At 35.9% G+C, this 17805-nt stretch overlaps 1 protein-coding gene across 1 annotated transcript in view; it reads right to left on the bottom strand.

The window, feature by feature from the left end:
* The window catches only part of PREX2 (phosphatidylinositol-3,4,5-trisphosphate dependent Rac exchange factor 2), a 290803-nt gene that overhangs the window by 114352 nt on the left and 158646 nt on the right, over positions 1–17805 (bottom strand). The window contains exons 25-30 of the mRNA XM_025394082.1: positions 16551–16758; positions 10610–10789; positions 8206–8300; positions 7343–7425; positions 6534–6624; positions 5780–5908 (exon numbers count right to left, since the gene is read on the bottom strand). Coding sequence (XP_025249867.1) covers positions 5780–5908; positions 6534–6624; positions 7343–7425; positions 8206–8300; positions 10610–10789; positions 16551–16758 — 786 coding nt within the window. The remainder of the gene's footprint in view (positions 1–5779; positions 5909–6533; positions 6625–7342; positions 7426–8205; positions 8301–10609; positions 10790–16550; positions 16759–17805) is intronic.

Here is a 17805-nt window from a genome sequence, read left to right as displayed (position 1 = left end):
TACTTTTTGAAAAATTAAACTTTTTATCCTGCATTAGAAATGTATTTTTTAAAACTTTTAAGTTCAAGGGTACATGTGCAGGTTTCTTATATAGGTACACTTGTGTCATGGGGGTTTGTTGCACAGATGATTTCATAACCCAGGCATTAAGCCTAATACTCATTAAGTATTTTTTCTGATCCTCTCCCTCCTCCTACACTTCACGTTCTGATAGGCCCCAGTATGTGTTGTTCCTCTCTTTGTGTCCATGTGTTCTCATCATTTAGCTTCCACTTATAAGTGAGAACATGTGGTATTTGGTTTTCTGTTCCTGTGTTAATTTGCTAAGGATAATGGACTCCAGCTCCATTCATGTTCCTGCAAAGGACATTATCTTATTCTTTTTTATGGCTGCATATTATTCCCTGGAAAACAGGTACCACATTTTCTTTATCCAGTCTACCACTGATGGGCATTTGAGTTGATTTCATATCTTTGGTATTGTGAGTAGTCCTGCAATGAATATATGTGTGCACACATCTTTATGACAGAGTGACTTATATTCCTTTGGGTATATATCCAATAATGGGATTGCTGGGCCAAACGGTATTTCTGTTTTTGGGTCAAGGAATCACCACACTGTTTTCCACAATGGTTGAACTAATTTACATTCCCACCAACAGCGTGTAAGTGTTCCTTTTTCTCTGCAACCTTGTCAGTATCTGTTATTTTTTGACGTTTTAATAATAGCCATTCTGACAGGTGTGAGATGGTATCTCATTGTAGTTTTGATTTGCATTTCTCTAAAGAACAGTGATGCTGAGCTTTTTTTCATATGTTTCTTAATGAACAGTGATGTTGAGCTTTTTTTCATGTTTGTTAGCCACATGTATGTCCTCTTTTGAAAAGTGTCTGTTCATCTCATTTGCTCACATTTTAGTGAGATTGTTTTTCTTCTTGTAAATTTGTTCCTTATAGATGCTTGACATTAGACCTTTGTCAGATGCACAGTTCGCAAATTTTCTCCCATTCTGTAGGTTGTCTGTTTACTCTGTTAATACTTTCTTTTGTTATACAGGAGCTCTTAAGTTTAATTAGATCCTATTTGTCAATTTTTGCTTTTGTTGCAATTGCTTTCAGCATTTTCGTCATGAAATCTTTGCCCGTTCCTATGTCCAAAATGATATTACTCAGGTTGTCTTCTAGAGTTTTTATAGTTTTGGATTTTACTTTTAAGTCTTTAATCGATCGTGAGTTAATTTTTGTATAAAGTGTAAGGAAGGGGTTCAGTTTCAATCTTCTGCAAATGGCTAGCCAGTTATCCCAGCACCATTTATCAAATAGAAAATCCTTTCCCCATTGCTTGTTTTTGTCAGCCTTGTAGAAGATCAGATAGTCGTAGGTGTGTGACATTATTTCTGGGCTGTCTATTCTGCTCCATTGGTCCATGTGTGTTTTCATACCAGTACCATGCTGTTTTGGTTACTGTAGCCCTGTAGTATAGTTGGAAGTTGAGTAGTGTGATGTCTCCAGCCTTGTTCTTTTTACTTAGGATTGCCTTGGCTATTCAGGCTCTTTTTTTGGCTTCATACGAATTTTAAAATAGTTTTTTTCTAGTTTTGTGAAAAATGTTATTGGTAGTTTAACAGGAATAGCATTGAATCTGTAAATTGCTTTGGGCAGTATAGCCATTTTAATAGTATCAATTCTTCTTATCAATGAACACGGGATGTCTTTCCATTTGTTTGTGTCATCTCTAATATATCTTTGAGCAGTATTTTGTAGATCTCCTTGTAGAAATCTTTCACCTCCCTGGTTAGTTGTATTCCTAGGTATTTTATTCTTTGTGTGGCAATTGTGAATAAGATTACATTCCTGATTTGACTCTCAGCTTGACTGTTGTTGGTGTATAAGAAAGCTAGTGAGTTTTGCACATTGATTTTTGTATCCTGAGACTTTGCTGAATTTGTTTATCAGCTTAAGGAACTTTTGGGCTGAGACTATAAGGTCTTTGAGATATAGAATCATTTTGCCTACAAACAGGGATAGTTTGACTTCCTCTCTTCCTATTTGGATGCCCTTTATTACTTTCTCTTGCCTAACTGCCCTAGCCAAGACTTCCAATACTACGTTGAATAGGAGTGGTGAGAGAGGGAATCCTTGTCTTGTGCTGGTTTTCAAGGGGAATGCTTCCAGTTTTTGCCTTTTCAGTATGATGTTGTTGGCTGCGGGTTTGTTTTAGATGGCCCTTACTATTTTGAGGTATGTTCCTTCAATACTTAGTTTATTGAGAGTTTTTAACAGGAAGGGATGTTGAATATTATCAAAAGTCTTTTCTGCATCTACTGAGATTATCATATGCTTTTTGTCTTTAGTTCTGTTTATATGATGAATCACACTTGTTGATTTGAGTATGTTGAACCAACTTTGTGCCCCAAGGATAAAGACTACTTGATCATGGTAGGTAAGCTTTTTGATGTGATGCTGGATTTGGGTTGCCAGTATTTTGTTGAAGATTTTTGCATTGATGTTCATAAAGAATATTGGCCTGAAGTTTTCTTTTTGTTGTTGTATCTCTGCCAGTTTTTGGTATCAGGATAATGCTGGCCTCCTAGAGTAAGTTAGGGAGGAGTCCCTCCTCTTCAATTCTTTGAAATAGTTTTGATAGAAACTGTATCAGCTCTTCTTTGTACATCTGGTAGAATTTGGCTGTTAATCCATCTGGCCCCAGGCTTTTTTTTGGTTGGCAGGCTATTTATTAGTGATTCAACTTTGGAGCTTGTTATTGGTCTGTTCAGGGATTCAAATTCTTTCTAGTTCAGTCTTGGGAGGGTGTATGTGTCCAGGAATTTATCCATTTCTTTTAGATTTTGTAGTTTATGTGCATAGAAGTATCCACAGTTATGACACTTATGTGTAAATACACATAATATGATAGTTATGTGTATTTCTGTGGGGTCAGTGGTAATATCTCCTTTGTCATTTTTAATATGTTTATTTGGATCTTCTCTCTTTTCTTCCTTACTAGCCCAGCTAGTGGTCTATCTACTTTATTAATTTTTTCAAAAACCAACTCCTAGATTCATTGATCTTTTAAATGGTGTCTTGTATCTCAATCTCTTTCAGTTCAGCTCTGATTTTAGTTATTTATTGTCCTCTGCTACCTTTGGGTTTGATTTTATCTTGGTTATATAGTTCTTTTGCTTGTGGGGTTAGGTTCATATATCAAGATCTTTCTAACTTTTGGATATGGGCATTTAGCGCTACAAAATTTCCTCTTAACATTGCCTTAGCTGTGTCTCAGAGAGTCTGGTATATTTTACCTTTGCTCTCATTAGTTTCACAGATTTATAAAGCAAGTTCTTAGAGACCTTCAGAGAGACTTAGACTCCCACACAATAATAGTTAGAGACTTCAACAACCCACTGTCAGTATTAGACAGATCATCGAGGCAGAACATTTTTTTTTTTTTTTTTTTTTTTGAGACGGAGTCTCGCTGTGTCACCCAGGCTGGAGTGCAGTGGCGCGATCTCGGCTCACTGCAAGCTCCGCCTCCCAGGTTTACGCCATTCTCCTGCCTCAGCCTCCGAGTAGCTGGGACTACAGGCGCCCACCACCACGCCCGGCTAGTTTTTTGTATTTTTAGTAGAGACGGGGTTTCACCATGTTAGCCAGGATGGTCTCGATCTCCTGACCTCGTGATCCACCCGCCTCGGCCTCCCAAAGTGCTGGGATTACAGGGTTGAGCCACCGCGCCCGGCCTGAGGCAGAACATTAACAAAGATATTCAGGACCTGACCTCAGCACTGATCAGATGGTCCTGATAGACATCTACAGATATCTCTATCCCAATACAACAGAATAGACATTCTTCCCATCACCACATGGCACATACACTAAAAGCAATGACATAATCAGACATAAAACACTTCTCAGCAAATGCAAAAGAAGTGAAATCATAACAACCACTCTCTCAGACCACAGCACAATCAAATTAGAAATAAAGACTAAGAAATTCACTCAAAACCATACAATTACATGGATATTGAATAACCTGCCCTTGAATAACTTTTGGGTAAATAGTAAAAGTAATGCAGAAGTCAAGAAGTTCTTGGAAACTAATGAGAGCATTAGAAATTTCTATCTGAAAGATAAAATTGTTCAAAACAAAAAAGTGGGGGAGATGATTTAAGGATTTCTCCATTCCTAGCCAATATACATTTACCTTAAAACAAATATAAAATCTCAAAGATGATGAGAACAACTGCAGAATTATAATTTCTAGTAGTGTCATAATACTGGCATCTATTCAGCAGAAATATGTCTTTTACTCAGTAAAGTATATACTTAAATTTCTAAAACATAATTGTTTTTTCAAATGCATTTTATATTTATGCTATTCATATTTTGGAGAATTTTAAATTCCTACTTTTCATTAAACATTATGTTACAAAGTATCATAGATAAACATTATATTAGGCCATAAAATAAAAATATAGCCAAGAAATCCAGCTGTCAAATACAAAAGATTTTATCACAAGATAGAATCACTATGATTTATTTGGGGAAGTATTCCATATCTGTACAAATTTCCTTTCTACTAATCTCTAAACGAAAGTTGTTATATTTGAGTATAAGTCTATGCAGAAGACTTAGTAATCACAGAACATTTAAGCCATCTCTGTCATTTAATAAATGTGTAAGTTGAAGCCTGAAAGAGTTAAGTGACTCAGACTCCATTTGGTATAAGAGGCTGTCTTTTGTCAGCAACATTTACAGCTTTCTTTAATTTACCCCACTTAAGGTAATAACTGCAGTTATACTGTAATTCTGCTAAATACCACTGAATACTATTGACCACATCCAACTGACACACAAATGACTGAGGGATAAAACTGTAAACACAGGAATAGTATTTATTGTACGGGTTTCTCGATCTTAGCACTACTAACATTTTGGATCAGAGAATTCTCCCTTGTGAGGAACTCTCTTGTACATTCTAGAATGTTCAGCAGCATCCCTGGCCTCTATCTAGAGGTCAGTAGCACACCCACAATTGTGACAACCAAAAATACCTCCAGATGTTGCTAACCACTGGTCTAATCACTGGGAAGAAAATTGCTGAGTTATATATTTTTAAAACTAGATGAATTCTCATTTCATCTTTTTCACCATAATCATTTTGGAAACTCTCAGAATTTTCTACTTAATCACGCTGATTCTAAACAACATGCAATCTATCTCAATGAAGTCGTCTCAAAATTATATGGCTCCAATTCACAGGTTTTACCAATTATAGAATGTCATGTAAATAGTGTTACGGTACTTAAGAGCAATCAACTTAGACAAACACTTCTGAAATAAAAACGTAAAAATTAATGATGCAACCTACATGATTATTTTGATTCTCACACAGCTTCACAATTGATTCTTTTTTTTTTTTTTTTTTGGATAAGCATTAGCTTCATGCCTTTTGTATATCCTTCAGAATTTTTTTATGACATTGTCTCCTATTATAAAGTCTTAAATTCTCTTCATGTTCGATTTGTCTTCACAACTTTGAGCCCTTATTTTATTCAATGAGAATATTCTCCATGATGTTTATAACCCTGGGGACACAAGGCCCTATAATCTTATTCCTTCTTGCCCTCTTTCTCCCTCACCATTTTCAGTACTTTTATTTTCTTCACAACAGGAAACACTGTAAAAAGTAATCAAGCATTATCAAACTTTTGGTTTTAGTGGGTTTTAAAATGATTATTGCTAAGATCATGCAACGATCTTTGCTTTTCATGCTGACCTTCAACAAATTTCCTGATGTTCTGAGCAAGAGTCCGGACGCTGCTGGGAAGATTCCAGGGGTCTTGCTTGATATGAAGCCGTAGCCTTTTTGGACAACTCAGCTTTGGTTCCATTTCCTGTTGAAATTCTAAATAAACACAGAAAATCTCTCTTAAGTCTCAACTTGTTCCCAACCAATTAAGCCTTTAGGCTTCAAAACCTTCTTCTGTCACTGTTGTCCTAGACTATTGACATGGTGGTCATTTATTTTGCCATACCGTCAGAAAATCCGTTAAACCTAAAAAGTCAAACCTTAATGTTATTTTCTTATAAATGTTTAAACAAAGCAAATTTAGATGAAAACTCTACTTTCATTATCCCAACTAGTTACTAGTCAGACTGGCAACTCCATCCTTTCCATTCATCAACTCTCATTCCCCACACCCTTTCCTTACCACGGGGAAACAGCCAAGGAGACATTATGCTTGGGTTCAGCAAAATCAACTTCATGCTTATGTATCTTCGATTAACTCATTTTTGCTTAGCCTGGCCCCTATAGGCATTAAACATTTTAAACTTTCAAATAAATGTAAAACTTCCTATGCTGACTTTTTTACATATTAAAAATTATCAAAATAGAAGTAGTATCCAGTGAATTATGAAACATGAGTAACCGGAATTGCTCCTCTTATGCAATCTCCTTGCTTCTTGACTATATTGTCTACCACCTTTTTTTCTCAATTGCTTCTATTAGTTAATTTTTCAAGACTTACCTTGCAATCCTCGGCCTGGAGTGAGATACTTGGTTTGGTCAAAGGCCCTCACAACAGCCTGCCCTTTTAGGAGATTGGTAATTGAATCCACCTGTCAATAGTAGAGATTTCTGAGTTACATATCTCTCATAGTACATGATATGTATTTCTAAATGTAAATCTTATAAAATGTTCTTTTAAAACAACAATTATTTTTGAAACCCCGTGATGCCTGTGAAATCCATCTTTACATAAAATATTGAAATAAATGCACCTGATAACATTTGCAATGACATTTCTTACTATCTTACCATATATTAATACAAAATATAAATTTACCTCACAAAAGAACAAAAAATCTCTGGAGTTTTCTTTAACTATAAGTTATTGGAATCCTTTTCAAAGTGGTAAAATCTTCTACTACAAATTTTGGTTATAGCTATACATTTTTTTAAATTTAAAATGACAAAATTAGCATCCAAGGCAATATCTTGTGCTTTTTAAAATTAAAAATAATGTTAAGCAAGAAATATCATAAAGCTTTTTGAAAACAAAAAACAAAAAAACAAATCCTAGAAAGGAGAACTCCTATGTGTATAACAGTAATTTTCCCAGGACTGTAAAATACTTGATATTCACAAAAATCCTTTAGGTGAGTTGGCTGAAAGAATGTTTATTCCCAGTTTAAACGTCAGAAATAGAGGTAAAGGAGGTGGAAAGACAGATTGAGACGTTTCTGTTCTAACTCCGAGCTCCTTGTACTGCATCTGAAAAAGGGACTCCTGACAGTTTAGTTGTGGAACAAAAGCCCCACAAATGCCCGATTGTACCTGGCTGAAAAGATGCTCAAGGCAACTATGTATCTTGTCCTGTTTATCATGAGAAATGCGAACACTTAGGGGAAGTTCATCACCTAGATATCAAAACAAAAACAAAACCAAAAAGAACAATCACTCATCTTATGTTTAACATTCCAAAATATTTTAAATATTAAATAAAATGTAAAAATTAAACACAAGCTCTTATTCCATGCACAGTTCTCATGTTCAGAGAGAGTTCCAAAAGATTTAATAGCTCCTGGGATGTTATTACTTCTTCTGAAGGCAGAGTGACCCCTAGAAAGGACACTTGTTAATTATTCTTTCAAATTATGTTCCTCCAATGGTTGAAGAGTTGAAATAAACTGAATAATCAAAAATTAAGATTTTCCCTAATTGGATGAAAAGTATTTGTTCTTAACACATACAAGATAATAATAAGATAATTATATCAATCTGTTTCTCTCATTACCCTCAATCCTCATCATCCACATATAAAGCTAGCTTAGGTGAATCTGCTGTCTTTAATGCGTCAAACTCCACACCTGCCTATCCCCATTAACAACATCTAATACTTTCAGTATGTTTCCTGTGTACATATAATCCTTCGTAGAACCATAAAGAGATCATAGAGCATATCTGAAGATTACAATTAGTTTGCTTATTTCATTGCTTTTTAACTCACTCCCTTTAAAATGGGATTGGGAAATAGACTATGAAGCACATAAACTTGAAATGCAATATGTGTGGCCACAGAGAGTGAATGATAAAAGGTAAAAATAAAAATTCATATGGATCTAAGAAATTAAAACCTTAAAGTTATCTCCTATAGGACTAACATCAAAAAGCCCACAGGCCTTCACCAACGAACACACCTGAGTCCATTTCATCACTGTGGAAATACGAGCTGCACTGGCTGCTGCAGATGCTGGTGAAGGAGGCGATGGAATTCCTATTGCTGTTGCAGTCACTGAAAACAATACGTTTCATGTTACTGTAAGAGTGCAACTGCCCAGGTGTCCCTGCAATTTCTTATGACATAAACTTATATCAGTTATATTTATTAATATGTTTTAGAGAAAAGTAAGAGAAAGATAAACTTGTTCAACTCAGTCTATCTTACCTTTTAAAGATGGCATATTTTCGATTCAATTATATTTCAAATTTTCTTGTATCATATAATCTAGTCCCAAATGATTTTTTTAAGGGCAGTTAGTTATAAAACTAGGAGTCACACCAAACTTAAAATTCTTTATAATCTGTTTCATGATATATGACGGTAATTAGATAACTTGCTAATACAGACAAAATACCGTTTTGTGATTTCTGTCCCTTTCTGATAGCTTAAATCATAACTTATTGGTTACACTCTGAGCTTCCTTATGGAGGATAGGGACTTTGTCTGTCTCCACCTCAGAGCTTTTAGCACAGGGAAGTGCTTGATAATGATGAATGCCCAAGGAAAGAAATGTTTAAAATGTTTGTGTGTGAACAGGGACAGATTTCAGAAATAGTGCAGGAGATAAAATATTTTCTTTCCTCTCAGAATAAGTAAAAAGGACTTTCTTAACTTTAAATTTACATTTAAAATTTCTATCTTAGCCTAGAGGGAAACTGTCAGGGTAATTTTAATTATCTGATAACTAGAACTTGAGTTAAGGAAGTATTTTTAGATGTGTAATTTCCCACCGGGAAAAACCCTACAGATTCCTATTAAAGAGCAGGTTGGGATGCTCAGAAGTGAAAAGTAAATGAAGTGATAAAAGTGGTTAATCTGTCTGATCTATGATTAAATCTCTAGAATAACTCTTATGTGTTCATTAAGATCCTTTTTGAAAACATAGAAATTGGAACAGTAGAGTGGTTAAGAGACAAACTGGGAAGCCAGACCACCTGGTCTCATAGATAAATGATATCGGCCCTCCGGGCTTCAGCTTCCTGATATGTAAAATCGAGTTCCTATCAGAACCTGCCACCGAGGGTCGCAGTGAGGATTATGTAAAATCTTCCTCTTCCCCCATGTGTTTGGTAAAAGTATATTTTTAATGTTAGCTCCTAGTTTGTAACTAGTTATATATACTCTGATGAGAACTTTGATTACTATTGAATCAGTATCTTTTCATTGCAAAACACTGCATAATAAACGACTGAAGAAGATAGTTTTTGCTTTCAATTAACATAAATGAAAAAGATGTTAAAGTTGTATACACAGCTTATGTGGCTGGTTATGACAGTCCTTAGTGAGGTATCAGGTGATACACGGATTCAAGGAACAAAAAGCACTTTCAATTAAGGAAGTTCATGCGAGGAGACATCATTTGAAAGTCTAGTAGGAAGACAAAAACAGAGTTTGGAGGGAAAGTATTTGGGGTTGAACAGGGTCTCCCAACAAAATTCATGTGGTTGAAAAGTGATCCCTAGTGCCTCAGAATGTGACCTTATTTGGAGATAGGGTCTTTACAAAGGTAATCGAGTTAAAATGAGGTCATTAGGGTGCCACCTTAAGCCGCCCTATAAAATGTCCTTATAAGAAGGGAAAATTTGGACACAAGATACATATGGAGGGAAGAGAATGTGCAGAGACGCAGGGAGAAGATGGCCGTTTACACGTCAAGGAGCCAGGCCTGGCACGGATCCTTCCTCCACAGCCTTCAGAAGGAGCCAACACAGCCCACACCTTGGTTTCAGATTTTTGACCTCCAGAACTGTGTGATAATAAATTTCTGTTGTTTAAGCTGCCCAGTTTGTAGTAATCTGTTACAGCAGCCCTAGAAAACTAATATAGAAGGTATCCAAGAGAGTAAAAAACGCAAGCTTTGTCTCAGCGGTAGGCAAGGAACATTAGTCCAATTAGTTTGGAACATAGAAAATGAAAAGAAAAGAGAGAAAAAAGGGCCAAAAGAACTCCTATTCGCTACCCAATAAACCAGTGACAGAAACAGATAGTTGAAAAAGATGTTAATCCCTCAGATTAGACACAATTTTCTTATTTGCTATATATGTTACACAATCCATATACCGAACAACTCTCCCAAATTGAGCTCACACCACCATAGAAAAAATGCTTTTTCCAAGCTATTCATATTAGAAAAGGGAAGGATTTGAAATATTACACTGTCCCATTATGCTTTGTCTGAGGTCGGTAATAACAAGTGATGACTGTGAAAGACCAACTAAAAAAAAAAAAAAAAATCAAAAACTTTTTTCAAGATCTTTGTGGAAAATCCAGCATCACATTTGACTTTCTTGAGTAATGAGTTTGATGAGTTAGTGAATTACCTGTAAGAGTCTCTGTTGCTGATGGTATCATGACCAGAATCTTCCTGTTCATCTCCTGCTACATTAAAACAGACCCGTTTGCTGTTTCTTTCTCCCTTCTCATTGTCACTGTCTGTTGGTATTATGCCCTCCGATGTCTTACGTTCTAATTTAGGAGAATATGTTATTGAAGACAGAAGGCTGCAATGTAATATTAAAAAAATAAATGCACATTTTCAAACTGTCTGCTATAGATAACTACCTTATTTGCTGAATACAATAGGCTTACAAATATTTCTAGAGTGCTTCAATGTTTCATATCATCAAGTAAATATTCTATTGCATAAAAAGCATGTCATTCAAAGTTCACTTGTTCTTCACAAAATGAGTCATACAAACAGCATAATTTAGACCAGAAAGCTTCATTGAAATCCAGGTTGTGCCATGCATGACTACAACTAAAACAAAGCTGTGGTAGTTCTACTGGATACTTGTGAAATGGGGATAATGAGAATAACTGGCTTCCATGACTGCTATGAGAATGAATACTCCTGGTGCATAATGGGTGTTATCTTTAGCCCCTGGCCATTAGCACAACCATCACCACCTTACGGAAATACTCAACAATCTCCAAAGTGCTAGCCAAATATTAAACCCAAACTGTAAACGGGCCTTAATGTCCTTACTGGCTCACATTCAGTATTAAAAACCCACCTATCCCTCTACCTGTGCCTTGGGTTTCGCCCAGGCATTCTCTATTTGGCAGGGAGAATATTGGATTGTCAATCCCTCTCCCTGCTCATACAAACAGGAGTCCTGGCCTTGGGGATTACAAGACAGCAAACAGAGTAACACACAATGTGAGGATGGGGTAATTACAATCTCATCTGCAAGCCAGCCAGGATGAAATGTTGCAAATCTGCCCACAGAAAGAGCTCCTCCACTTGGCTCCAGGGTAAAATGCTGCAGTCAGACTGAACTGTGTGAAACCTGCTGAGGACTTTGAGTAGCTGCTGACTCCAACACTAGGCTTGAACGTTTGCTGTGGCATGTTTCTGTTACAACTAACTCAAAATTAGGCAAAAATGGAATCGAACTTTATTGTCAAACAGCATGCTAAAAAATTTGCAAAATGAATTAAACCATGTCTAAACAAAGGACCCATATAGGGCTTCTCAAGCCAACAGCCATCTTCACATTTACTAAATACCTGTGATTTTCAGTTCCAATCACTAGCGCATATCTTGGTTCTCATTTTTCCATAGCAATGTAATGTTTGTTATTTCAAGACTCTGAAGGTATCTTATACATATTCCATAATGTCAAACCCAATGCTGTGCATTGAACAAATACCTGTTAAGTGATTTCACTAAACACATTTATTATACCATGCATTGTTCTTGGTGCAGTGGATATAGTAGTTTATAAAATACACAAACGGGCCAGGCGCCGTGGTGCCTGTAATCCCAGCACTTTGGGAGGCCGAGGTGGGTGGATCACACGAGGTCAGGAGTTCGAAACCAGCCTGGCCAACATGGTGAAACCCTGTCTCTATTAAAAATACAAAAATTAGCCGGGTGTGGTGTCGTGGCGGAAGACTGTAGTCCCAGCTACTTGGGAGACCGAGGCAGGAGAATCACTTGAACCCTGGAGGTGGAGGTTGCAGTGAACGGAGATCATACCACTGCACTCCAGCCTGGGCAACAGAGCAAGACTCCATCTCAAAAAACAAACAAACAAACAACAACAGCGACAAAAACAAAACACAAAAGCCCCTGCCTTCTTGGAGCTCAAATTCTACTGAGAGAAGACAAGTAAAAACAAGTAAACTTTCTAGTATATCAAATGGCAGCAAATGGTAAGGAGACAAACAAAGCAGGGAAGGAAGCGTGAAGCTGCCATTTCAAATAGCGGTGCAGTCAGGTCAGGTCTCACAGTGAGGTGAGATTTGAATAATATTTTGACATTTTACAGTTTTTAGATACCAGTGAAAAATTGAAGGAGCTACGTTACATTGCTCGAGGCCCTGTGAACATTTTTAATAACCAAAAGCTGTGGATGATTTTAAACACAGTTTTTCTCTTTGGAAAGATACTTTTATGTCATGTAAGACAGATTGTCTATTCACCCTCTCCACCCAAAAGATTAAAACATTAGACTAACTCCAATTATCCAAGCTCCATGCTGCACAGACAGATGAACTTTGAATAACAAAGAGGAAAAAAAACGCAGGAGTTCTCATTTTGCAAAGAGCCCTCTGCGCTTATGTATCTTTTAAATTAGAAGCCATGGGGCTAAGCATAATTTTTTTCAAAGTTACATGAATTGTATTCAGATATTTGCTTTTCATTTAAAACAGCTGCAATCATGCTTGCGTTGACCCTGTGGGAACAAGTGTTAGGCTTACAAACAAATGATAGAAAAACTGTATTTTAAACACCATGTTTTGCATAAAATTTCTAGATTCTGAAAAGCAACAAGGCATCAAACCATAATATTTGTGCTTGCAGAAATCCCTTCACTTTCATTCATATACAATATTAAGTTACCTACTAGAGGTCCATTAATTAAAAGCTTCAGCAGGCATGCAATTCCAGGTGAATCTCCTCCTTGTGCCACTGATAAAAAAGATTTTTGTATACAGTATGTTGCAATGACCTGTGTGTTTTTAAACATCATCATCATTGCTAACATCTGTTGAGCTTTTATGACAGTCACCATGCTAAGTCTTTAACAGGTATCAATTCATTTAATCTCTAAAACCACCTTATGAAGTAGGTATTATCATTATTTCCCCATTTTAGAGGCGGGGTAGGCAAAACATAATGTTATATACATAGCCTGTGCAAATTAAGCAGGATTCCCTCTCCCTGCATCTAACTTGCACACTTTGGAGGGAGTAGGGTACATCTCGGTGTTTCATAACTCAACTCACAGAAGTACTGTGAGAATGAAATCAGCCAACGTATGTAATAGTGTAATCTTGCCTGGCACATAAGCACCTATAAAAAAGCTGGTTTTTATGGTGTGCCCCTCTTTTTGTGTATTCACTAGCAAAAGCTTGGGGAAACCTCAATGATTACTCTACCACCACCACCAGCATTCCGCTCTGTAACCCCCAGGTTACTAACTGTCTGAAAGTGTGGTTTGTTCATCACTCAATCCTGAGGCATCTGGCACCTGCAAAATGAAGTCTGTTCTCAAATCCCCTGTGATTATCAGGCCCCTTTCCTCCCTGTGAGAATACACAAATCCTCTATTTTAAAACCCTGTCAAAGGTTTTGGACATTAATTATTTTTCCTTTTACTTATTTCTTGTACCTAAGTGACATTACCCAGTAAATAGCCCATTAAAGGGCAAAAGTCGTTAACTTTCCAAAGTGAAACCAGAATCACAAATCCTTGATTAAATTCATTACATCATCTTACCTCATGTTACTAGACAGGAAATTCATCTCTAATTCTATCTTTGGGTCTGAAGCTAAGTAGGAGGATTTAGTGAAATGCCTATGTGTTAAAGGAAATTTCATTTCTGAGAGGTATTCCCAGGTGACAGAACAACCAGACTTTATGATAAGACAAGCTCAACCTCAGGACCTTTCACAGGGATGAATAACTTCTAGAAAAGCTAACACTGAGGTGTTATCAGGCAATTTATCTTAAAACTTGGCAACACATCTGAGATCTGCTGCTTCACTTGCAAAGACATCTCTGACCAGGAATAATTACTATAGGGTGAGAAAATTGTTCAGATACTAGATTTTTAAATAATGTGTTAACCTCGACTGCATGGCAGCATCTCTGAATATTAAAAGCAATGGGGAATCCAGGCACTTAAAACAACTGTACTGTTGTACAGCGATTTATATTGCACATTAAGTTGTGTGGAACCTATTAATACTTAGAATTAAATTATGCGGTGTACCCAAAGAAGACCAAGGTGGTTTCTCCAATCATTTGCTCACTTTTTGCCACCTTTCTAATAAACATGCTCAGCTGGGTAAAGGTTTTCAGAATAACAGGGTGGGGAAAACTTCAGTGAAAAGTAATCATTTTAAGTAGTTTTAGTTAATAAAAATAACTAGTCTGCAACTAGTGCCTTAAATATAAACATTTTAAGCCGAGTAAAAGGAGCTCCTTGCGTTTACATATTTTTCCTGAAAATATTTCTACATCACCTGAACCTTTAAAAAAAGTTCAATAAATTAACAAAGACAAAGCCTGGAGGATTGCCAGGCAGTGCTAGATCATCAATGCATTAAAGATTAGTCCTTGAGCAGTGCCAGCTGAGGCACATCAATAATCTTGCCATTGACAAGACTCATCCCAAAATGGCAATAACAACTCTTGGAACTGAAGTATGGGATTGGTCCAGATGTTTTCTTAAAATCCCTTTGAGGCCTAGAAGCTATGATTCAATGCCACTATTTACTGCCTTATTAATAAAAATTCTATATACTTCATAAATACCTGTGGTAGACAACAACTGGTTTTTAAAATATATCATGCAACAAAATCTCATTTATTAAATGAAGTAAAATATCATATCCTAAAATATAAACTTCTGTCGCAAGGATTCCAACACAATTCAAAAATGTCATGCAATTGCTTAAAAAATACTTTCCTTTTCTCTTAGCAATCTTGAACTGTTTAATTCATCTGTAAATAGGAAAAGCCACAGTATAATACACAAAAATAGTATATTAGAAATAGAGAAACAAATCTTAATTCTAAATCACTCATAAAACTTCAGAAAATTAGCAAAGTAAATACTAAATATTGAGGATAATTTTAAAAATATAATGCATCTAATATGATTTTGATCTCTAAATTTCAAAAACGTGTAAAATGAGAGATCATGTCAATTATGACTTCATCAGTATAATGTCTAATTACAACAAAGGCTTGGAATAAGGTCTAAATATTTTGTGTCAAAACTTAATTATCCATGAAATACAGGACGATAGGTGTGTGTGTGAAGTCAAGAGTTCACATCTGTAGCCATTTAAATCAACAACTTCATGAAGAGAGTACAATAAAAAGAAGATAACAATATTTCTATTAGTTTCAGAATCTGCTAATTGGGGATATATTCAATAATTTCTACCCCTTGAATGGATGAGCAAGCATTATATTAGGCAGCGTGCTGATTACTTTCTGTATTAATTTGTATAACTTTCATCACCACAAACTTGTAATTCATTATTATTACTCATTCACTTCTGTAGATGAGAAACTGAGCTACTTCAAACCCCACGCTGTTCTGACTATACAGAGCTGTCTGGACTAGATGTGAAGCATCGTCCTATACCATGATGTGACAAAGCATCCTCGCAAGCTCAGGCAATTCTCCAACCATCAAATTCTTAAATAAGAATTAGAACTGATTTATTTGGAAAAGTGCTCATTAACTGCCTCCACCTTCTCTTGGTTAAAAGTACTGGCACAGATATTTGGGTTATTGCTTAGCAGGCCATGAATTCAATCAGAAAAGAAAAATGTATTTGTCCTAGAGATACATAATTTTGCATTTACTCATTTAACAAGTATGTGAAGCATTTATTATACTTTGTCTTTTATAAATTTCTACTGAGTGCATATTCACCAAAATTTTTACCCTGAACTACAAAGAGTACAAGGAAATCCTCATACAAAACTGGTATGCTTTCAAATATATTTTTCAAGGTAACATTTTTACACTAAGACACATTTAGCATCCTTGTATAAGATAGAATTTTGTCATTCTCTTCCCTGGTATTAAATGCTTACTTAAAATATATACCTATACGTATTTTTTCCATTAAAAAACATTTTTAAAGTTTTGGAATGAAGAGGATCTGCATAATCAACACAAATCTCCTAAATTTCCAATAACTAAAGAGAGAATTATTGAATTTTTCTAAGTCACATTTTTACAGCTATTTAATTTGGCAAACTTAAAAGTGTAGTACAAAACACTTACTCATCTATTTGACAAACACACATCTCCACCTCTTTCAGTGCAGTCTGAAGTTTACCCAGCAGTTTCTGATAGATGTCTTGGGTTTCTAAGTCTTCTTCTTTCAGCAGATACCTGAGACCATGGCCATCCTGCTGTCCCAGAGACAGACCTGAAGGGGCCGCCATGGTTGTGATGGTGTGCTGAATGTACACCATAGGGCTCAGTTTCCCTGAGGAATTAAAGTCATTCCTTAGTAACATGTATCACCTTTAACTTATGATAACAATCCAGTCCAATTAATTTTTATTTTTTAATTGACAGATACAATTACATGTATTACATGTACAACCTGATGTTTTGATGTATATATGCATAATGCAATGACTAACTCTAGGTAATTAACATATGTATTACTTCACGTAGTTATCATGTTGGTGCTGAGAACACTGTATACCCACTCTCTTAGGATTTATCAAGAATACAATACATTAACCATACTCGCCATGTTATACAATAGATCTCTTGAACTTATTCCTCTTATCTGATTGAAATTTTATATCCTTTGGCCTGCATCTTCTAAATCCCCCACCCAATCACCCCAGGCCCTGGTAATCACCATTCTACTGTCTACTTCTATGACATCAACTTTTTTAGATTCCTCATATAAATGAGATCATATAGTATTTGTCTTTCTGTGTCTGGTTTATTTCACTTTAACATAATGTTTTCCAGGTTCATCTATGTTGTCACAAATGACAGGATTTACTTCTTTTTATGGCTAAATGGTATTCCATTGTGTTTATATACCCCATTTTCTTTATCCAGTCAAGTTAAATTTGAGATTCCACAAAATAAAATGCTGATCCAATGCTGAATTTAATTCAGAAATTAGAGCTTGTGGGGAGTTGTAATTAAAAACTAGAAGACAGTTTGATCCCTTGTCCTACTGTGATGGTACAGAATGGCATAGTGCATTGCTGCAGATGTTCCTCAGGTATTGTCCTCAAAGTTTCAGGGCCATTTCAGATGAGCAGCTTTCACAGCAGGATGAGCTGTGCCTATCATACGCATAAGGAAAGCAAGAGCAATCATCCTTCTTAGAAGAAAAATAACAAAAACGCCTAACTCTATTTTCATTCAGTATACACTTAGGCATAATTATCCACGTGATTACAGTAAGAAATCCTTCCTTTATAAAAGGTCATGCTTGTTTGCACACCAGTTATCTATTGAATTTCAGGGCTGCACGAATAGCTATGATTGCCTAAATTACTTT

This window comes from Theropithecus gelada, chromosome 8, assembly GCF_003255815.1.
Source record: "Theropithecus gelada isolate Dixy chromosome 8, Tgel_1.0, whole genome shotgun sequence".
In the NCBI taxonomy this organism is placed as follows: domain Eukaryota; kingdom Metazoa; phylum Chordata; class Mammalia; order Primates; family Cercopithecidae; genus Theropithecus; species Theropithecus gelada.
The sequence above is the reverse complement of the archived record's forward strand: the minus strand, read 5'-3'. Positions and strand labels throughout refer to the sequence as shown.